The sequence below is a fragment of the Lithobates pipiens genome, unplaced genomic scaffold, assembly GCF_037356315.1.
Source record: "Lithobates pipiens isolate NorthernLeopardFrog02 unplaced genomic scaffold, aLitPip1_a1.2 Scaffold_157, whole genome shotgun sequence".
NCBI classification, from domain to species: domain Eukaryota; kingdom Metazoa; phylum Chordata; class Amphibia; order Anura; family Ranidae; genus Lithobates; species Lithobates pipiens.
In genome coordinates, this window is record NW_027507746.1 from 3,379,726 (window position 1) to 3,403,957 (window position 24,232).

Sequence of the window (24,232 nt, forward strand, 5' to 3'; positions counted from 1 at the left end):
GTTCGACTCGAACTCGAAGCTCATCCCTACCTCTGACATCTCCTGTAAGATGTATTGAACCATGCCTGCAGCCTCTCACATCTCCTGTACCATGACCACAGCCTCTACCTTCTTGACATATTTTATTACATGCCCGCAGCCTCTGACATCTCCAGTACCATGCCCGCAGCCTCTGACATCTCCTGTACCATACCCACAGCCTCTGACATCTCCATTACCATGCCGCAGCCTCTGACATCTCCTGTACCATGTCCACAGCCTCTGACATCTCCGTTACCATGCCCGCAGCCTCTGACATCTCCTGTACCATGTCCACAGCCTCTGCCATCTTGACATCTTCTATACCATGCCCACAGCCTCTGACATCTCCTGTACTATGCCCGCAACCTCTGCTATCTTGACATCTTCTGTACCATGCCCACAGCCTCTGACTTCTCCTGTACCATGCCCGCAGCCTCTGACATCTTCTGTACCAAGCCCACAGCCTGTGACATCTCCTGTTTTATATCATTTCTGGAGTCTGGATAGGAATCAACAGTGGGAACACCGCCGGGATGGGGGTCATGGGAGAAGTCACACTTGTTTGTCAACTTCGGAGAGGATAGTTTAGGAAACCAGAACTTAGTGTATTCTTTTTTGCGGAAGGTCATCTTTGGTCATCAGAGTCCCCCTTAACGATTGCTCAACTTTTACCACTTATAACTGGAATTTTCTGTAATTATGTAAATATATATATATATATATATATATATATATATATATATAACTGAGTACCTGTGTGAGTATGGCACCAGCACAGGGTCAGGGCAGCTTGGCTTATTTTCACAATGCCAGTGGCTACTGATCAAGGATGCATGCACTGTCCTGTCAACATTTGAGGAGGCCACAAGGATGATGAGCAGCAACCATGCATGCATCAGTGACATTGTCCCTCTAGTCTAGAACACGTTTTGTGGAATCATGGAAAGGGCACTTGAGGCAGAACAGCGGGAGGAAGAGGAGGACTTCTTTTCCTCTCAAGGCCCCCTTTATCCAGATAGCATTCCTGTGGGTCCACCAAACACACAAGAAGAAGAGGAGGAGGATTGTGTCAGCATGGATGTTGAGGATAACATGCAGCAGTCTTCAGCGGATGGTTTTCAGTTCCCATAAACCCAAGGAGTTGTACATGGCTGGGAGGACGCAGTTATGGATAATGTGATAATTAGTGACCCAGAGGACTCAGAATAGAATGCCTCTGCAAACTTATGTTGCATGGCCTCCCCGATTCTGCAAAGCTTGTGAAAGGACCCAAGGACTTGTGGTATTAAGGAGAGGGATCATTACTGGCTGGCAACTCTTTTTGATCCATGTTACAAGGGTAAGGTTGCAGAACTCATCCTGCCTTCACAGAGGGAGCAGAGGATGAAACATCTTCAGAAGGCCTTAAAGAAAAGTTTGTGTAACGCATTTCCAGACCCCGGGAGGTTTCCATCCTGGTGCTGGACAATGTGTTTCTGAGGCTTTGTTCGGTCAGAGGAAGAGCGGTGGAGAAGGTGGCCGGCTAACCGATGCCTTTAAACAATTTTTCAGTCCTCAGTGCCAAGTTCTGATAGGGTCCAGCAACCATCATAAGCGTCTGCATTATATGGGGCAGGAATATCTAGGGGCAAGAGCAGACTTGGAGACCTTTCCGAGCATCCACTAGGTTAATGGGTCTTGAGGTTGGACCACTGGCCAGAACTTGCTCAATATGCAATCAAGCTACTGGCCTGTCCTGCATCCAGTGTTGGAGGGTTTGTAATGGATCAAAGAGTGCTCCTGTCCACAGACTCCATTGATAGGCTCACATTTATAAAAAAAAATCATTCCTGGATCAGCAGCTATCAAGCACCTGATGCTGATGTAACTGATTGAATTTGCTATTGCCAGGGCTCTGCTCACTCTTTGCGGGCAAATCTGTGTGCTCGCACGCGCACGCTCGCCGTTAGGCAACCCAAGCATCGGCGTGTGTGTGTGCACCAATATGCACCTCAGGTGCACGCGCGTGCACAACGGGCACGTGTGCATGCATCCCGCGTGCACACGTATGCGTGCTAGTGCGGTTTTGTGCCAGTGGCCCTATTTAAAGTTACAGCTGCATTTGTTTGTCTGCAGCTTGTACCTGAGACTCCTGTTACCTGTTCATCTGATTGCTATCACTGACCTGGCTTAAGTCTGACTCTGATGATCTCTCCTGCCCTGATCCCGGCCTGCCTGACTCTGTTTATGGACTACCTATTTGATGCTGAACCTTTGCTAGCCTGTGACCTTGCCTTTGCCTCTAGTTACTGCCTGATTGCCTATCTTCTCTGACCCGGCTTGTCTGACCAACCCTCTGCTTTATCCAAGTGTGCTGAGTCTATCCAGGATCCGCTGCCGCTGTTCCTGTGCCTTCTTCTACCCGGCTTGCTGTTCATCATCCTGCTCTGCCAGCTTCTGCCAGTTTCTGCAGTTCCAGCCATCCGGAGGACCATCTCCACTGCCTGCATCAGCTGCTGCATCCAGCTCAGACACTCCTACCCCGCTGTGCTCACAGGACCACTATCTTCACTCCAGTGGGCCCTGAACCAGAGTCATAAGAGAAGTCTTCTTCCACCAAATCAGGCTCACCACCCAGGTACCTAACAGCTATGGATTTGGGATCCCTTGAAGATTGCCTATGCTGACTATCCTATTCCTCCTCAATCATGAAGATTCCAGCTTCCAACAAAATTTTTGGCTTAGGGCACCACCACCACTGCCCAAGGCCAAATTTCTTTGCCCTTGTTTAACAGGGGCATGTAATTACAATTTTTTAAATGATATTTAACAGCAGGGACTATTCCTGTGCCCAGCAAGAGTAACTGTGAGGGATTACTGTGTTCTGGCACCACCAACACCTAAGGCCCAATTTATCAGCAGAGTATATAGTGCAGTCTCTATAATATATATACTGCAGTTCAGAGTATATAGTGCAGTCAGTGTGGTATATATAATAGATTGCAGAGTATACAGTGCAGTGTACAATATATTATATAGTGTATTGAAGTGGTTAAGGGTAGCCCTGTGACAGAATTAACAAAAAAACACATGGAATGGGTGGACTATCACACTATTTAAAAACAAAAAAATTTACGTGGAGTTACGCTTACTATCAATACCAGACCCGGAAAGGTCTGATATGGACTGGGGGGAAACCCACGCTGTTATTTTCAATGAATTTTTATGAATATTGCCGGGATCTGGCAATACATTACAGCCGTGAGCAATTTTAAATGACATTTTTTCCTTTAGAATTTTTTTTTGCTGTGGTACTGTTATAAACATGGGGAAAATGTGCTACTTTACAGGCAGACTAAGGGGACCCCCAGGCAAGATATTTAAAGGAATATTTCATTTTTATTGTTTCACTTTAAGCATTATTAAACCACTTCAGCCCTGGAAGAATTTACCCCTATCCTGACCAGAGCATTTTTTGCAATACGGCACTGCGTTGATTTAACTGACAATTGCACGTTGCACCCAAACAAAATTGACGTCCTTTTTTACCACAAATAGAGCTTTCTTTTGGTGGTATTTGATCACCTCTGTGTTTTTTATTTTTTGTGCTATAAACAAAAAAAGCGACAATTTTGAAAAAAAAGCAATATTTATTTACTTTTTGCTATAATAAATAAATAAATATCCCCTATATATATATATATATATATATATATATATATATATATATATATATGTTTTTCCTCAATTTAGGCCGATACGTATTCTTCTACATATTTTTGGTAAAAAATAATTGCAATAAGCGTATATTGATTGGTTTTCGCAAAAGTTATAGCATTTACAAAATAGGGGATAGATGGGGGACTTGGCTAGCCAGTGGAGCGGATGGCTGCTTTCTAAAACAGCTCCTCTCCACTAAGGGCCAATGAAGGTCAATACAGTGACGTACAGCCTTGTTTCAGTGCACAGACTGCACTACAAGGTCCAGTGAACCTCCAAAATGACATCCCGCAAAAGAAAGAGGTAAAACAACCAGGAAAGATTTCTTGATTTTCCTGATTTCTTTGCCATTCAGCGTCGTTACACGGACCAAGACAGGACTGGGGAGACACACGCGGCTCCTATACACAGCGCAGCGTGCCCACAGGATCCCAACTCGGCCGCAATATCAACAAGCAGGAATCGGAAAACTTTCCCTCACCCCCATCGGCATCATCCAGTCCAGCTAAAAGTAAACAGAAGCTGAATGAAAAGCCAGAACCGAATGGCTTGGAGGTAAGCTTAGACTCCTCTTTAGATGACACAAGAGAACTGCAGGAATCTATATCTGACTTCCCCACAACAAACAAACCAGTAATGGACACCACACTAAAAGACATGTTAATGTCCTTAAGATCCACTCTGCATGCTGACATAATGGCACTAACCAGCCAATTTAAATCAGAAATATCAGCAGTCAACAAGCGGGTCTCTCATGTAAAAACAAAAATGGGTGAATTTGCCTCCGCTTTCAACAACTTGGTGGATGCCCACAATGATAGGGACGATGAGATATTGCAGATGCAACTGAAATTGGCAAATTTAGAGGATAGGTCCAGGAGGCACAACATTAAAATAAGGGGAATACCTGAAACAATAAAACCTCCTGACCTAAAAGAATACTTTACTACAGTGATGAAATCAGTGCTTCCTGATGCACCTATAGAAGATCTAATTGTGGACCGCATCCACAGGCTTCCCAGGCCTAAACACATTGCATCACACCTGCCCAGGGACACCATAGTCAGGATTCATTTTTTCATACTAAGGACAGATTCATGGCTGCTGTTAGGCACTACGACAATATACCTCCTGACTTGCAATACTGGCTCTATATTCCTCCCCGTCAGCATATCTGTATATGGAGGGAATGTTCTCCAAATAATTTCAAATCACGAACGGAACAAGGCAGATCTGACCACTCCGTACAAGGCATAGCATCACAATCGTACAAGCATAAAATTACATTATTTGCTGACGATGTAATATTATCGCTCTCTAACCCAATCAAATCTCTACCTGCAGCCCACAGTATTCTCCAACAATTTGGCAGAATATCCTATTACAAAGTAAGCACAATGAGATCAAACGTACTAGGCATAAGAATAAACAAAAGAGTAGAAAATGATTTACAAGAGATTCTCCCATATCCATGGACCACACCGTCCATTACCTATTTTGGTATCAAACTCACATGTCCACTCTCTAAATTATACCAAGAAAACTATGTACCACTCATTGACAAATGCCAGAAAGAACTCTCAAGAATTCAAAAGTTTTACCTATCCTGGTCCGGACGGTTAGCAGCATTTAAAATGCTAATACTGCCAAAAATACTTTATGTCTTTAGAGCAATGCCAATTCAAATACTCGCTAATTTCTTTACAACAATACAAAAATAACTGTTGGGTTTTGTGGGGGGGAAGCAGGGCGAGGTTCTCTCCTTTCATACAAAATAAACATAAAAATGCAGGGGGTATGGGCCTGCCAATACTGAAGGATTATTTCACAGCACTAGTTATTGACCAGATTAAAAATTGGTTTGTTTTTTTGTCTTCAAACCATGGTGCCAACTAGAACTTACTAGATTTCTATCACTTTCACCACTTTCATTTCTCATGGCCTCTGTCATACCTACAGCTAACCAAACCACAGACCACCCCACAATTCAAACAGCGTGTAGGGCATGGCCTGAGATCAGCTTAGAAGGTTCAGCACATTACCCAATAGTCAAAGTCCCCATTCCTCTGGAATCCATCAAATAGTTAATCCCTAACATAGCATTGAATAAATGGCTTGAGAACAAAATAAGTAATATAGCAGATCTCACCACAGGGGATAAAATAAGGCCTTTCACATACATTCAGCAAAAATTCCGAATCCCAAACACAGAAATCTTTACCTACACACAGATCGCTTCTTTGGTTCAAAGTATAAAAGTGACACATATCCCCATCATAGAAAAAATATGGAAATTCCTTCAGTACTGCAACACCAAAGCTAAAGGTATAACATTAATATATAATTCTCTTCATTCTAAAGATGTCTTTCAGTAATATAATCCAATAATAAAGTGGAAAACAGAGTTGGGAAAGGCTTTCTCAGAAGCTCAATGGGAAAAAGCTATTAAATGCATCTATAAGTACTCTAGATGCTCAAACTATGACGAATTAAATCAGAAACTTATGCTGAGATGGTACTTTACTCCATACGTTGTAGCCAAATTCTCAAGGGACAATTCCAATCTGTGCTGGAGGGGGGGGGACAGGTAGGCACTCTTTTACATGTGGTCTGGGCCTGCCCTCTGCTCCGTAAATTTTGGTCAGATATATTTAACCTGATTTCAAAAGTGACAAAAGTAAGTGTTAAATCTAATGTGGAACAAGCCATTCTGAGTTTAAACACAGCAGATCATCCCTGCTCCATTAGATCCATATTTACACATATCCTATTATCCTATCCTAAGCAAATGGAAGTCCAGCGAAATTCCTAAACTGATTGAGGTTTCAATTAAAGTGAAGATGATTGCTGAATATGAAAATATAATAGCTTGCAGAGACGGTACATACCAAGCATATCAGTCCAATTGCATATCAGTCCAATTGGTCTTCTTGGAACAATTTCTTCAAAGCCCAGGGGAGACCTGTTCAGAAATAGTCTTCACTGAGCGGATGCTACTTTTCATCTTCATTTTATTTTTTGTTGTTATCTTGTCTATTCTTTTCCTTATTCATACTTCACCTTGTTGTGTCGGTACTTTCAAGATCCAGTGATCCTGGCTCCATTTTCAGTACGTACTTAGTAGATGAGACTATATAAGTAAAATAGAGGGAGGAGTGTGCCCCCTGAAGACACAGTGTGCCCCCAAAAGGGGTGTCTGGGGGGTGCCCTTATCCCTGTGACCATGGGATAGATCCTGGTAATTCCTAAAGCAGCAGAGTATATGTTGGAGCAAAAAAAAATCTTGAAAGTAGATTACCCGCGACAATTAAGACCACCTCATACTGTTCATTGTTATAATTGTTGTACTACTTAATCTGTTAAGATTGTAAATGGAATTCTTCTGTAATCAGCAACTCTTCAATAAAAACCATGAAAATAAAATAGGGGATAGATTTATGATATTTTTATTATTATTTCATTCGTAATAGCAGCAATCGGCAAGTTTTTATCATGACTGTAACATTATGGCGGACACATCGGACACTTTTGACACTATTTTGGCACCATTGTCATTTATACAGCAATCAGTGCTCTAAAAATGCACTGATTACTGTATAAATGACACTGGCAGCAAAGAGGTTAAACACTAGGGGGCGATCAAGGGGTTAAGTGTGTCCTAGGGAGTTATTCTAACTATGGTGGGATGTGCTACCTAGGACAAGACAGCGATCACTGCTCCCAATGACAGAGAGCAGTAGATCTATGTCATGTTACTAGGCAATATGGGGAAATGCCTTGTTTACATAGGCATCTACTCATTCTTCCGGTCCGTGACACGATCACTGGACACCATCCAACATAGAGTCCAGGGGTCCCGCAGGCACAGAGCACGTGGCAGATGTGCACACACCCACAATGCTGCATCTTAAAGGGGATGTACCTATATGCCCATTTGTGCAGCCGTGCCATTGTACCGACGTATATCATCGTACACTGGTCGGCAAGCGGTTAAAATCACTGCTTCTGAAATAATGGCCATTTTAAAAATGTTTTTGCATTGATACATGTCCCCTGGGGCAGGACCCGGGTCTCCAAACACTTTTTATGGCAATAACTTACATATAAGCCTTTAAAATGAACAGTTTATTTTTCAGATTCATGTCCCAATGGTGTTTGCATGTTCACACAAAGTTTTTGTGTGTTCGCAAGTTCTGGTGGGAACCAAACTGGGGGGGTGTTTGGCTCATTCCTAGTCAAGGTTACTAAAATCTGCTGTTTCCACCTGAATTCTGGGCTGGCCAATGAATGGGGGAAGTACAGGCGCTGCAGAAGTGATGGGCTGCTAATCAGGATTAAGAAGGGCACTCTGGGCTCTACGGGTCTTATTTTTAATTATTGGTGGCTGTGGGGCACTTCTTGTGCTAGCTACCGCACCAGTCAGGTACATCTGACCTTAGCAGGGACCAGTACGAGCTATCTGTGAGGATTCTCTCTACCAATTTGTATACTGAACCTGAATCTGACAGTGAGGTCTCTTTAATGCTGTACATTTATAGGTACAGCTAGTGTGACTAACAGGTAAAGAGCACCTGGTTGTCAGCGACTGCTTCAATCGCTACAAAAAATGAACTGTTAGTGGTCGTAGGGATCGGGCATGACTTTGATAATGCTGCAGTTTTGTGTGCTGTGTTTTGTAAGTGACAGTGATCTATTGGTACTGCACTTGGGTGGGCTGGGCTGGGCTGGGCAGAGGGGCTAAATGCAGGTGCTGGCAGGTATCTGGGCTGATTCTAATAACGCCACATTTTTGGAAACACTATACTATTGGGAATGCTAATATAGATCTGATCAGATCCAAGATATTGATCCATTCAGATACTATACTAGTAATGGAGCTATATAGTGTGAGTGTGTGTTAGTGTATCTGGCACTAATCTGATGATGTCTGGGATTGACACTGACCCTAACTGACACTAAAACTGATGTCATCCGACAAGAGATCTGTACATTATACTAGTGACACTGTGACAGGGATTGAAAGGGTTAAGTGGAGGTGATCAGAGGGTTAAACCTTTATTAGGGGGTTAATGGGGAGTACCCTAAACCTACCTGGGCCTACCACTAACTGCCCTAACACTGATTAGGGACAACAATACAGTGATCAGTGAAAAATCTGAAAAATGCACTTGGTGACACTGTGTCAGGGAGTGAAAGGGTTAACTGGGGGGGATCAGGGGGTGATCAAGGGGTTAAATGTGTACCTACATGTGTACCTACATGTCCTGGTGTCAGTGTAGTGTTGGTGTACTCACAGTAGATGTCTTCTCCTTGTTTGCTGGAAACTAAAAGGGCTCCACGAGGGGAGATGACATCACTTCCTCTGCCTGTGTTTGCATTACACAGGTAGAGGACAGTCTGCCATTCACCAGAACCGATCAGCAGGTCCAGGCCAGAGATCATTGACCTGGGCCTGTACACTGATTGATCCGAGAAATCAATCGTTGTGGGGACGGTGAAGGGGGCATGCAACCCCCATACCCACACATGTGACCGACATACGATGATGGCAATTCACGCAGGAGAGCCAACCTGCCGCAGTACAACTGTGTCGGCTGGTCGGGAACCGCTTAATGTATTTCCCCCCAATACTTACCTGAGTCTGATCTCCATTCCGCAATGTACACAAGAGCAGAGGATCTCTTGGCTCTCTCCCTTCTCATTGGCTCAGACACAGAGGGTGGGAGCCATTGGCAGAGGAAGACTTGAGGCTTTTTATGGCAGACAAGGACTCATAAAGGGGATGGGAGTTGGGGATGTTCATCATTTCTTCTAGTGATGGGGGAGGGGTAACTTTCCAGGATTTATAACTCCTATCCTGCAGAAGAGAGACAATGACAGGTGATATTTCTGGAGTATGAGTTGTATTGGTTATGGGACGGCCTTTTGTACAGAAGTGAGAACTGTCTGAGGTCTTTGTCTTCAGAGGAATGGATCGTGTTTTCTGTCTTTATTATGGTCAGGACAAAACATTCCATTCATAGATTTGTAAATATGAAATATTGGATATAAATAATTAGCATTTTCATTTTCAGCCAGCAGGTGGAGCTGAAATCTCTTTTCCACATGTTTACCTGCCTGTCCTTCCCGGATCACTGTACAATACATGTTATTTACAGAGCTCAGTAGCTCAAGATGTAATTTCCCTTCATAACTGAATGACTCAGAGGAGGGGGAGGGGGGAGCAGATTCCTGAAACCCACCGGAGGGACCTCACTGGATATTGTGTGAAAATTGAGGATGAATTGATCCATGGTGTCTGTAGCTACAGAGGTCAGTGAGGTGTCGGTCACACATGGGTCAGTACCATGTGATTATGTGACATTTATTCAGAATTTCTAAAGCCTGATAACTGCTTTCCATGCCTGCCATGAATATTACAATGGTGGCACACAGTTCTAGTCACACAGGAGCGGTAGCGTTGTGTCGTGTTATAAATGAAGCCCCATGTCGCTGTCATGAGACATCCACGCTTGTCAGTTGCCTCCATTCATTTCATGGTGATGTCCAATAATCGCTGGGCATTGGAGGACAGACAGCGGAGGCTCCGGTATCCCAGAATGCACTGGGAAATAATAGAGAAGTAGGACAGAGCAGCTCCGGTCACTTCTGGTTGTACAGAACAGCCGTGTTGTAACTCCAATAGCTTCTGTGTGCCGACAAAATCACCAACCAGCCGGCAATACTGACAGTGCCAGGCAGGAAATGTGTCACTGCACAGCCAAAAACCTCTTCCAATTATATATACTAATCAGCTGAACACAGAAGGATTCATCCACAAAATCCAACACCAAATACATAGAAAGACAACTGTGCAGCAGTACAAGTGAGACTCCCTAAACCTAAACATAGGATTTGTTTTTCAAATGTTTAAACAATCCACACGTGTTTCAGCACAATTATACAGGAATATTACAATGTTAGAAAAAACAATATACCGTATATACTCGAGTATAAGCCGAGATTTTCAGCCTCTTTTTTGAGGCTGAAAGTGCCCCCCTCGGCTTATACTCGAGTCATCGCCGTCTGACTGCTCGATCAGCGTATCGAGCAGACAGACGGCGGACATACTACAATTTGAAAGCCGCGCCTCCTTCTCCGCCTCCGCCTGTGATAGGCGGAACACTGAATTTCCCAGCAGCCTGTGTTCCGCCTATCACGGACATCGTCTCATCCTCGTCCGTAGTACGAGGATGAGACGATATCGGTGATAGGCGGAACACAGGCTGCTGGGCAATTCAGTGTTCCGCCTATCACAGGCGGAGGCGGAGGCGGGGCTTTTGAATTTTAGAATGGCCGCCGAGGCGATCCTGGCAAGGCACGGGACGGAGGCAAGGCAAGGCACGGCACGGGACGGGACGGAGGCAAGGCACGACACGACACGGGACGGAGGCAAGGAGGCAAGGCACGGCACGGGACGGAGGCAAGGCACGGCACGGGACGGAGGCAAGGAGGCAAGGCACGGGACGGAGGCTCGGGACACAGGTAGGCTGGACACACACACACACACACACACACACACACACACGGACACACACACATGGACACACACACACAGGGATGGATGGATGGAGACACACACACACAGGGATGGATGGATGGATGGAGACACACACACACAGGGATGGATGGATGGATGGAGACACACACACACAGGGATGGATGGATGGAGACACACACACACAGGGATGGATGGATGGATGGACACACACACACAGGGATGGATGGATGGATGGACACACACACACACAGGGATGGATGGATGGATGGACACACACACACACAGGGATGGACGGACACACAGGGACGGACACACACACAGGGATGGACAGGCATGTCTCACCCTCGGCTTATACACGAGTCAATAAGTTTGCCAGTTTTTTTGGGGGTAAATTGGGGGCCTCGGCTTATATTCGGGTCGGCCTATACTCGAGTATATACGGTAAGTAAGATATTGTCAAAGTGCTCAATATTGCAGTATGATGAGTGAGACCACATAAACTTTAGCATGCTATGTACATGCAAAAAACCTACTTTGTCGGCCACGTATGATTGGTAATGTGCAGTGACACCTCTCTTACAGGATAGACATAAAGATAGCTGTGCAGCACTAGAAGTGAGACTCCCTAAACCTAAAAGTATTAATATTTACACATTTTAAACTGTCAGGGATCCGTTCGTTCCGTGCGAGCGGATCGCCGTTCGCGCGTGCGCACTCGTGCCGCGGGTTGGCGCGTGCACGTGCGCCGCCGGGCGCCTCAGGTGCATGTGGGTGCACGCCATTCGCGTGCGCGCGCTAGCGCGATTGGCGCCAGTGGCCCTTTTTAAAGGTACAGCTGCAGATGTTCTGTGCTGTTCGTCTGCAGCTAGTACCTGAAGCAACCTGTTACTCTGCCTGAAAGCTTACCTGATACCCGACCTGGCTTCTGTTTGACTCCGCTGCCTTCTCCTGCTCCTACCCCGGCTTGTTTGACCTTTCTCGGACTGATACCTATTGCTGAACCTCTGCTAGTTGACTATTCTTCTGCCTCTCCCCTGCTGGTTCCTGTTTGCTGCTGGTCCTGCTTGTCCTCCTGCTCAGAGACCCTTCCGAGCCTGCTACTGCCTCTCCAGGTCCGTGGACCGTCCATCCGTCACCACAGCCAGCTTGCCAACCATCATCGGCTGCCATTTGCTGCAGAGAGTTCCTGCATCTGGAAGACCTCCATCTCATCAGCGTCCGCTGCTGCATCTGGCTAGACGCTCCTACCCCGCTGTGCTCTCGTCCCTCTGTTCCCTACTTCAGAGAGACTTGAACCAGAGCCGTAAGAGAGGTCTCCTTCCACAAAGTCAGACTCACCATCCAGAGACATAACAGTACGAACAGCCATGACTGAGTCTGTGGAAGGGGCCTCTGCCATGAAGGAGATCTGCTCGCACCTTGTGGCTCTTACCCAGGCCGTGAAATCCCTTCAGGACGGTTACACCAGGTTGGAGGAGCGTGTTCAGCATCTATCTGCCCCCGGCCCAGCAGTCTCAGCACCTCAGCCTCCTCCTGCTCAGCCAGCCACCCACTCTGCCGTCATGATGCTTCCACCTGAACCAAGGGTTCCCATCCCAGAGAGATTTGCAGGGGACCGTTCCAAATTTTGGGCATTCCGCAACGCCTGCCAGTTGTATTTTTCCCTTCAGCCCAGGACCTTTTCCCTGGAAGCAACTAAAGTGGGATTCGTTATTTCCCTTCTGCAAGGAGAACCCCAGTCCTGGGCCCATCACCTTCTGGAGAATGACAACTCTCTTACCCAGACCCTCTCTTCTTTCTTCGAAGGAATGGTTCAACTCTATGACGACCCCCAATGGACTGCTACCGCGGAATCTGCATTATCTGCGCTCCAGCAAGGCCGTAGGACGGCTGAGGACTATGTTTCGGACTTTAGACGCTGGAGCGCAGACACCCAGTGGAACGAGTCGGCTCTGAGACACCAATTCCGTATGGGTCTGTCTGAGGGTCTTAAGGATGAACTGGCCCGTGTTGGTACCCCAGACTCCCTGGAAGGCCTAATTGCTTTGGCTATTCAGATTGACCGGAGACTTCGTGAGCGTAGGGCCGAACGCTCCTCTCAACCCCAAAGACAAGCCTGGATGACCGCTAGAACTCCTACTCCGGCACCTTTCTTCACCCCTTCCCCTCAAGGGGGGCCTGCCAGTGTTGCTCAAACTTCTGAGGAGCCCATGCAGCTCGGACTACTGCGGCCTACCCTGTCACCTGAAGAGCGAGCCCGACGTTGGCAGATGAACTTATGTCTGTATTGTGGCGGATCCGGACATTACGTGAACAACTGCCCTGTTAAGACACGTAAGTGCCTTTCTGCTGTGTCTAACAGTTCCGTAACCTTGCCTACCAACACTTCCCATATTGCCCTTCTACTCTCATTTCAGCTTCAGGAAAGAACAGTCCGCGTCAACGCTATCCTTGACTCCGGGGCCTGCGGTTGTTTCATTGACTCCGCCTTCACCGACTTGTATTCCATACCACTTCGGGAAAAATCTCATGGACTTTCCATCTTCTTGGCCGACGGTTCTCAAATTAAATCCGGTCGGGTCACCCAGGAGACTTTTCCACTACTAGCTACCACCTCCTGCCAGCACAAGGAACTGCTAACACTCGATGTTATCTCTTCACCGCTATTCCCAGTGATCCTAGGCATACCGTGGCTCAAGGCCCATAATCCTTCCATTGACTGGTCCTCCGGGGAAGTGAGGTTTCTATGCCCTTATTGCCTGGATCACTGCCTTTCTGGGGTTCCTGCTCTGCCCAGAACGCTTCTCTGTCTGGACCCAGACCTGGACTTGTGTCAGTCAGTTCCTGAACCCTATCACAAATTTCTGGACGTTTTCAGTAAGCGGGGGGCTGACTCTCTTCCTCCGCACCGGCCTTACGATTGCCCCATTGAGCTTCTTCCAGGAGCAGAGATTCCGTTCGGACGTGTCTTCCCCATGTCTGAGAAGGAACAAGAAGCCCTGAAGGTCTACATTTCCGAGAACCTCAAGAAGGGGTTCATCCGTCACTCCGCATCTCCTGCTGGTGCCGGAATATTCTTCGTTACGAAGAAGGATCAGACACTTCGGCCCTGTGTGGATTACCGGGAGTTGAACAGAATTACAGTTAAAAACCTTTGATTCCTGAACTTTTTCAAAAGCTGAGGTCGGCTACTGTCTTCACCAAGTTGGACTTGAGGGGAGCTTATAATCTGGTCCGTATACGGGCTGGCGACGAGTGGAAAACTGCTTTCCGAACTCGTTTTGGACACTACGAGTACCTGGTTATGCCTTTCGGGCTCTGTAACGCCCCAACCACTTTTCAGCATCTGATAAATGATGTTTTCCGGGACTTTCTGGACATTTTCTTCATCGTGTATTTAGATGACATTCTGATTTTCTCCGGTTCTCTGGAACAGCATCGTGAGCACATTGGCAGGGTGCTGCTGCGGCTCCGACAGCACGGGTTATACGCCAAAGCCGAAAAATGCAAGTTCGAACAGCAGAACATTCAATTTCTTGGCCTTGAAATTTCCCCAGCAGGCATCAAAATGGACCCGCAGAAGTTTTCCGCTGTTCTTGAGTGGCCAGCCCCCACCGATAAAAAGGGGATCCAGCGCTTTGTGGGCTTTGCCAATTTTTATAGAAAATGTATTAAGGGGTTCTCGGCCATCATCTCTCCCATCACCCAGCTCACTAAGCAAAACATACGTTTCTATTGGGGTCCTGAAGCACAGGCTGCCTTTGAGAAACTCAAGAACTTGTTTACTTCTGCTCCCATCCTCAGCCATCCGGACCCGTCTCGACCCTATATCTTGGAGGTCGATGCTTCCGAGGTAGCAGTGGGGGCGGTGGTTTCCCAGCGTCAAGGTAAAGATGATCTGATGCACCCGTAGGGTTCTTCTCTCGAAAACTTTCTCCTGCGGAGAGGAATTATGATGTGGGGGATCGAGAGTTACTAGCCATCAAGTCTGCTTTAGAGGAGTGGAGATATTTACTGGAGGGGGCGGTTCACCCCGTACTCATTTACACTGATCATAAGAACCTTGAGTACCTCCGTACCGCTAAACGCCTGAAGCCTCGGCAGGCTCGCTGGGCCCTCTTCTTCTCTCGGTTCTGCTTTCACATTACCTATCATCCTGGTTCAAGAAATGTGAAGCCGGATGCGCTTTCTCACATGTTTGATAGTTCCAAGGACATCGCACCTCCAGACACCATCCTTCCCGCCAACACCTTTATGCTCGTCCAGCCAGACCTGTTGTCCCAGTTAAGAGGAGCTTCTCTCATATCCTCCTGTCCCCCAGGAATTACATTGGTATCCAGAGAGGGGCTGCTTTGGAAAGACGATCTAATCTTTGTTCCTGAAGACGTCCGAATGAGCATCCTGGGTTTCCTTCATGATCACCCTCTCGCAGGGCACTTTGGTTTCCGCAAAACACTAGAGCTTGTACAGCGTACCTTCTGGTGGCCAGGCATGAGGGAATTCTGCAAAAAATATGTAGACTCTTGCCCCGTGTGTAGTCGAAGTAAGGTTCCCAGAAACCGGGCCTGGGGTCTGCTTAAACCACTTCCCGCACCTGATCGACCCTGGCGGATGATTACAATGGATTTTATTGTAGAACTTCCTCCTTCTGAAAACTGTACAGCCATCTTTGTGGTTTGTGACCGTTTGTCCAAGATGGCCCATTTCCTACCCTTGAAGAAACTCCCTCCGCATCTGAGACGGCCCACATCTTCATTAGGGAGATAATCAGACTTCACGGGGTACCTGCTAATATCGTATCAGATAGAGGGGTCCAGTTCTCTTCTCGCTTTTGGAGAGCCCTATGTGAGACCTTGAAAATAGAACTGGCCTTGTCCTCCGCCTATCACCCCCAGACCAATGGGCAGACTGAGTGTACCAACCAAACCCTCGAACAGTACATTAGATGCTTTACGTCCTTTGTTCAGGACAATTGGGTTTCCCTTTTACCCCTGGCGGAATTTGCCCATAACAACGCCAGTCATGCTACCACAGGGCAATCCCCGTTTTTTGCTAACTATGGTTTTCATCTGTCTTTTCTTCCTGATATCCTTTCAGAATCCCATGTTCCAGCAGTCCAGGACACGGTGTCCTTTCTCCATCGTAACAACCAGATCCTACAAGAAGCCATAGCTAAGGCTCAGGCGGACAGTAAGAGGAACTTCGATCAAAGAAGAAGAGGAGAATTGATTCTTCAAGTCGGGGATCAGGTATGGCTTTCCACTTCTAACTTGAAATTAGCTTGTCCCTCCAAGAAACTGTAATCCCATGAGAAGAAAACCGAATGTGATCACAGGAAATCAAACTTATCGGTAATCACATAAGAGAATCAATGATCACATGGGAAAAGTCCATAGACAATTGCAGATGATAATAAAGTCCTCTATAGTGTGACTGGTGCACAAAGGGTGCACGCGCGCTGCCGGGCGCCTCAGGCGCGTGCGGTTGCGCGCCGTTCGCGTGCGCGCGCGGCGCACGCGCGCACATGTGCGCGCTAGCGCGATTGGCGCCAGTGGCCCTTTTTAAAGGTACAGCTGCAGATGTTCTGTGCTGTTCGTCTGCAGCTAGTACCTGAAGCAACCTGTTACTCTGCCTGAAAGCTTACCTGATACCCGACCCGGCTTCTGTTTGACTCCGCTGCCTTCTCCTGCTCCGACCCCGGCTTGTTTGACCTTTCTCGGACTGATACCTATTGCTGAACCTCTGCTAGTTGACTACTCTTCTGCCTCTCCCCTGCTGGTTCCTGTTTGCTGCTGGTCCTGCTTGTCCTCCTGCTCAGAGACCCTTCCGAGCCTGCTACTTCCTCTCCAGGTCCGTGGACCATCCATCCGTCACCACAGCCAGCTTGCCAACCATCATCGGCTGCCATTTGCTGCGGAGAGTTCCTGCATCTGGAAGACCTCCATCTCATCAGTGTCCGCTGCTGCATCTGGCTAGATGTTCCTACCCCGCTGTGCTCTCGTCCCTCTGTTCCCTACTTCAGAGAGACTTGAACCAGAGCCGTAAGAGAGGTCTCCTTCCACAAAGTCAGACTCACCATCCAGAGACATAACATAAACAAACAACACAAATATACATGATGAAGCCCCACGTAGGGTGTAACGTGTAAGGTGGAGATGTCATCACACCTGTCAGATACACTAGGAGAGCCGCTGCTATACTGTTATGAAGGAGAGGAGGGTCGCCCGGCGTTCTGTGCATTCTTACATGGATATATTGTGAGGATATATTACATGCTATTATTAATAAACTATTAATTACCCGAGTATCCCAGCTATTGTGACACATGCAAATAAAACAGATGTGGTAACAAGTCACCAAGCGGGTATTATCCTCAGACTGGGAAATCTGTCCTCCAGGGGGCAGGAGAGCGATAGTGAGTATGATGACATGGTGGCTGGTTTTCATTCTATAGAATTATTGTAATATATCCGAAATTCACATATCAGAGGAGATCATTTCCTCTACATCACTTCCCCTTTAGGCTCCTCCCACTAGAAGAACAACCCCTCCCCCGGACATTTCTCCAGCATTCTTATAGTGTTTCCAGAGCTTCATAAACACAATGAAGACACCTGATAAATGTCATAGAAATGTTACTGAGCATTGCTTCCTTCTACATAATCATCAGACGGGTGAGGGGTCTATTCCATCTTATTTCCTGCTTGTTAGGAATATGGAGGGTCATTCCATATGTACAGAGCCTGGTCACTGTTCTACTATAAGGGGAACCCCAAATCCCATGGATGAGATTACAAAGAGAAAGATTCCCTAAGAGAGAGGAGAAGACATGAGAAGAGGACAGGTGATGGAAGATTCTACATGGGTGAGGATGGAGGACACCCAGAGATAGAAGGAGACACTGAGAGACGGGAACAATCACAAGACGTCCCATTTCCCCATCACGGCACATCACACATTTCTCTTACTGTAATTCCTGAATTTTACTCTCCGGGTTCATCAAAAAGGAAAGAGAATCCGACTTCATATTATATCCTGAAGAGGAGGAATCTTCTTCTTCTGCTTTGTCCTCTCCCGGACAATCTTTATTGGAAATAGTACACCACAGAAATCTAAAATCCAATAATGAGATAATAATTATCACCAAGAATGTATGACCTCTGACACCAAGAATAACAATGTAACCCCCAACATTTCCCTTCCACATGGCTGCCTTCCCTCTGGCTCTACAGTCTCATACTGGACCTGATGAGGACTTCTCATTGGTGGTTATGAGAGGTCTTTGAAGTCAGACTCCAGACAAAACTTATATTCTTAATATCTAATATTTCAATTGGCTTTATTATACTTTATTTAGAATATGAATTATCCATAATTGTGTGTATGGTAACTTTGAATCAATTCATCTCCATATTATGACATGCCGAAACTGAAAAAGTAAACATTTAAAACTTGTCAGGATTTTGATGAATATTGTAAATCTTATATATGCTTTTAAAGACATATTCCTATGTAACTGATATTTTGTTTAAAGTCTAAAGCTCTCCTTCCCTCACTTCCTTTGATTAGGTCAGTCTATATGTCTGAGTGATACCAGATGTTAAATAGCTATGGTAACCACTCCTTAGCCCACACCCTTGGGAGGGAGTGTTAATAGAAGGTGGGTTTATTCTTTTGGCACAAATTTAGAAGCTTTGAGTTCATATAAGCAAAAGCTAGCTGGAAGACGGCCCTTCTGCATCTACACTCAGCTTTGAATACATCCATGTATTTCAGCACACAGACTTTCAGCTATTCTTCAGCATACAAAGGGTTATTCCGCCATTTCTAAAAGCTAGAACAATAGAACACATGGTCTAACTTGAAGAACTCTTTTTATATCTTTGAAACGAATGAACAATACTAGAATTTTATCATTGTACTATTTTTGTAAGTATTATTTTTCTACATTCGTGTGTACAATAAAACACACATTTTGATATACGCTGACTCAGAACTAATTAAGGAAATTTGTCTCACAATCGTAAGTTTGTCTTACCAAATATATATAAATAAGACATATATATATATATATATATATATATATATATATATATATATATATATATATTTACATATTTTTACATTGGCTCAGCCAGACAGTCAATCATATGTCGGAAGTTTTTTTTTCAACTTTCTTCTTTTGATCAGAGGGGAAAGAAGTGATGAACAGAAATTAACTTCGCAAAGATTGTAAAGAAACTAGAAGAAAATTATGATATTGATGATTGTGAAAGACCAGAGAATTTCAGATATACGGAAGTCTTGACAGACGGTTGAATTCGAGTCCAGCAGGAAAACAGAAAAGTTTTATATTTGGTGAGTAGAAAATTAATATGGAATTTGTAGATGTTTTAGCTGATGAAAGTACATTGGAATTTAAAGGTTTATCGAAACAGGTCTCTGATGCTGTTTTATGGAAATCAATGTATAATCAATGCTTTCAGGCAAATACTGACATTGAGAAGGATAGATTCTCATTAGTTAAAATAAAGAAAAAAATACATAATGTAATGAAGTTAATTACAGTTTTTAATACTATGATATTTGATGAGCCAGAAAAACAAATGATTTGTGTAGTGAATCAGGCAGCAATGCAAAGTGTAACAGAAATTGCACGAACGCAGGAGAAGTTATATATTGAACAATTATTGACTGAAAAAGTTGAATTGGAATATAAAATGAATGCATTATTGCAATTGTTTATAGAAAAAGAAGGTCAAATAGTTTTTTTGACTCAGGAAAAGATTGAACATGAGAATATTCAAAGTCTGCTTAAAAAACAATTACTGCAAGCTCAGGCTTCTGCACATGATCAGTGCTCAAAAATGGAGGCTCTTGAACATGTGACAAAGTTGGATGTGAGAGTTAATGATGTTGACTCCGGATTTGAAACAATGGAGTCTTCTGATGAGTCAATTGTTAATATTTGCTCAGACAATGAAAGTGTGAAGTCAGTTGACTTCAATAATACTGATATTAAACAGAAATGTCAATTTCCATTGCCATATGCTCAGAGAAAAGTGTATGCAAAAAGAGCAACTCTTAAATGTTTTGTTTGCAAAGGAGAGGGTCACATAGCCAGGTTTTGTTTGTTGACTAATAATAATAATTATTATAATGATATACAAAAGAGGTTGTATTATCCGAAAACTATGCCAAGGCATTATGAAGTATATTCTGTATGCTGGTGTAGTAATTTGAAGTATAGAGGTCATAATAATCAAACTTATTTTCCTTCTAAGACCCAAATGCAAAGATTGCAAACTGAAAATAGTCCATTAAGACAGGAAAGATATCATTATGTAGCATATAACACTGAAAAACAATGTTAGCAGTCCTTAACCACTTCAGCTCCGGACCAATAAACACCTTAAGGACCAGAGGTCTTTTTCCAATTTCGCACTGCGCTGCTTTAACTGGTAATTGCGCGGTCATGCAATATTGCACCCAAACAAAATTTGCGTCCTTTTCTTCCCACAAATAGAGCTTTCTTTTGATGGCATTTGATTGCCTCTGCGATTTTTTTTTGCGATATAAATGTAAAAAGAGCGAAAATTTTGAAAAAAAAAGATATTTTCTTCTTTTTGTTATAAGAAAAATCAAATAAACTAAATTTTAGTCATACATTGAGGGCAAAATTTATTCAGCCACATGTCTTTAGTAAAAAAAATGTCAATAAGCGTATATTTTTTGGTTTGCGCAAAAGTTATAGCGTCTACAAACTAGAGTACATTTTCTGGAATTTACACAGCTTTTAATTTATGACTGCCTATCTCATTTCTTGAGGTGCTAAAATGGCAGGGCAGTACAAACCCCCCCAAATGACCCCATTTTGGAAAGTAGACACACCAAGGAAATTGCTGATGGGTATGTTGAGCCCGTTGAATATTTATTTTTTTTGTCCTAAGGGATTGAATAATGACAAAAAAAAAAAAATTTTACAAAAAGTTGTCACTAAATGATATATTGCTCACACATGCCATGGTTATATGTGGAATTGCACCCCAAAATATATTCCGCTACTTCTCCCGAGTATGGGGATACCACATGTGTGGGACTTTTTGGGAGTCTAATCGCGCACGGCACCCCGAAAACCAATCACCACCTTCAGGATTTCTAAGGGTGCAAATTTTTGATTTAACTCCCCACTACCTATCACAGTTTCGAAGGCCATAAAATGCCAAAATAGCACAAAATCCCCCAAAATGACCCCATTTTGGAAAGAAGACACCCCAACCTGTTTACTGAGAGGCATGTTGAGTCCATGGAATATTTTATATTTTGCCACAAGTTGCGGGAATATTACAAACTTTTTTTTTTTGCACAAAGTTGTCACTAAATGATATATTGCTCACACATGCTATGGGCATATGTGAAATGACACCCAAAAAATACATTCTGCTGCTTCTCCCGAGTACGGGGATACCACATGTGGGGGACTTTTTGGGAGCCTAGCCGCGTACGGGACCCCGAAATCCAAGCACCGCCTTCAGGATTTCTAAGGGCATACATTTTTTATTTTACTCCTCACTACCTATCACTACCTATCACAGTTTTGAAGGCCATAAAATGCCAAGATGGCACAAACCCCCCCCCAAATGACCCCATTTTGGAAAGTAGACACCCCAAGCTATTTGCTGAGGGCCATGTTGAGACCATTGAATATTTTTTTTTGTCCCAAGGGATTGAATAATGAAAAAAAATAAAAAATATATATATTTTTTTTTTACAAAAAGTTGTCACTAAATGATATATTGCTCACACATGCCATAGTTATACGTGGAATTGCACCCCAAAATATTTTCCGCTACTTCTCCCGAGTATGGGGATACCACATGTGTGGGACTTTTTGGGAGTCTAATCGCGCACGGCACCCCGAAAACCAATCACCACCTTCAGGATTTCTAAGGGTGCAAATTTTTGATTTAACTCCTCACTACCTATCACAGTTTTGAAGGCCATAAAATGCCAAAATAGCACAAAACCCCCAAAAATGACCCCATTTTGGAAAGTAGACACCCCAAGCTATTTACTGAGAGGCATGTTGAGTCCATGGAATATTTTATATTTTGCCAAAAGTTGCAGGAATATTACAAACTTTTTTTTTTGCACAAAGTTGTCACTAAATGATATATTGCTCACACATGCTATGGGCAGAAGTCAAATTACACCCCAAAATAAATTCTGCTGCTTCTCCCGAGTACGGGGATACCACATGTGGGGGACTTTTTGGGAGCCTAGCCACGTACGGGACCCCGAAAACCAAGCACTGCCTTCCGGATTTAAATATAAAATGCTACCAAAAAAACTGTTAGCGATCGCAGGGATCAGGCCTGACTCTGCGATCGCTGCAGTTATGTGTTTAGTGTTTTGTAAGTGACAGTGATCGATCGATACTGCACTTGGGTGGGCTGGGCAGAGGGGCAAAACGCAGGTGCTAGCAGGTATCTGGGCTGATCCCGTTAACAATGCGTTTTTTTGGAACCCTGAACTGCTGGGGACGCTAGTATAGATCTGATCAGATCAGATATTGATCTGTTCAGATTCTATACCACTACGGGAGGTGTATGCTTTGCGTGTGGGTGTTAGCGGTACTGGCACTAACCTAGCGCTGCCTGGGGCGACGCAGACCCTGACCCTAAAACCTAATTGATATCACTCGCCGGGTGATCAGGGGGTTAAACCTTTATTGGGTAATAAATGGTGGGTGCCCTGATGCTATAAAAAGCAAACTAACCAGAGTCACCCGTAACACTTATACGGTGATCAGTGGTGAAAGGGTTAACTAGGGGCAATCAGGGGGTTCAAATTTTTATTAGGTAGTATATGGGGTCCCTGGCGCTATATAAAAACCTGACGGGGAACCTAAATAACTAACTGTCTAACCAGCGTCACCAGTGACACTTATACTGTGATCGCTGGTGAAAGGGTTAACTAGGGGCAATCAGGGGGTTAAAACCATTATTGGGTAGTATATCGGGGTACCTAGCGCTATAAAAACCTGACGGTGAACCTAAAAAAATAACTAGCTACCTAGCGACAGTAGCGACACTGATGCAGCGATCAGAAAAATGATCGCTTAGTGACACTGGCAAAAGGGGGTGAAAGGGTTAACTAGGGGCAATCAGGATGTTAAAACCATTATTGGGTAGTATATCGGGGTACCTAGCGATATAAAAACCTGGCAGTGAACCTAAAAAAATAACTAGCTACCTAGCGACAGTAGCGACACTAATGCAGCGATCAGAAAAATGATCGCTTAGTGACAGTGGCAAAAGGGGGTGAAAGGGTTAACTAGGGGCAATCAGGATGTTAAAACCATTATTGGGTAGTATATCGGGGTACCTAGCGCTATAAAAACCTGGCGGTGAACCTAAAAAAATAACTAGCTACCTAGCGACACTAGCGACACTGATGCAGCGATCAGAAAAATGATCGCTTAGTGACACTGGCAAAAGGGGGTGAAAGGGTTAACTCTAGGGGCAATCAGGGGGGTTAAATCTTTATTGGGGGTGATAGGGGGCTACCCTGGACCTAACACTAACTGTCCTGACAGTTTTTACTTTTACAACTGACACTGAATGCATTGATCAGTAAAGAAATGATCAATGCAATCAGTGACACTGTGACTGGGGGGGGAGGGGGGGCGGGGGGGATCGGGGGGCGATCGGGGGGGGATCAGGGGGGGTTTGTGTACCTATGTGTACCTATGTGTCAGTGTAGTATTTTGGTGCACTTACTTTTAGTCTTCTCCTCGTAGTCCGGTCAAAAAGACCGCCCGAGGAGAATGACATCACTTCCTCCTTCCTGTGTAAACAATACACAGTGGGAGGAAGTTCGTCATTGGCCAGGAGCGATCGAGAGGGGGTGGCCAGAATCCAACGGCCATCCCCTCATCACAAATCGCTCCCGGAGGGAAACGGACCGCCG

At 44.8% G+C, this 24,232-nt stretch overlaps 1 protein-coding gene across 1 annotated transcript in view; it reads right to left on the reverse strand.

Moving 5' to 3' along the window:
• The window catches only part of LOC143981420 (NACHT, LRR and PYD domains-containing protein 3-like), an 80,053-nt gene that overhangs the window by 34,683 nt on the left and 21,138 nt on the right, over window positions 1-24,232 (reverse strand). The window contains exon 4 of the mRNA XM_077479246.1: window positions 18,229-18,372. Within this exon, the coding sequence (XP_077335372.1) occupies window positions 18,229-18,372 (144 nt within the window). The remainder of the gene's footprint in view (window positions 1-18,228; window positions 18,373-24,232) is intronic.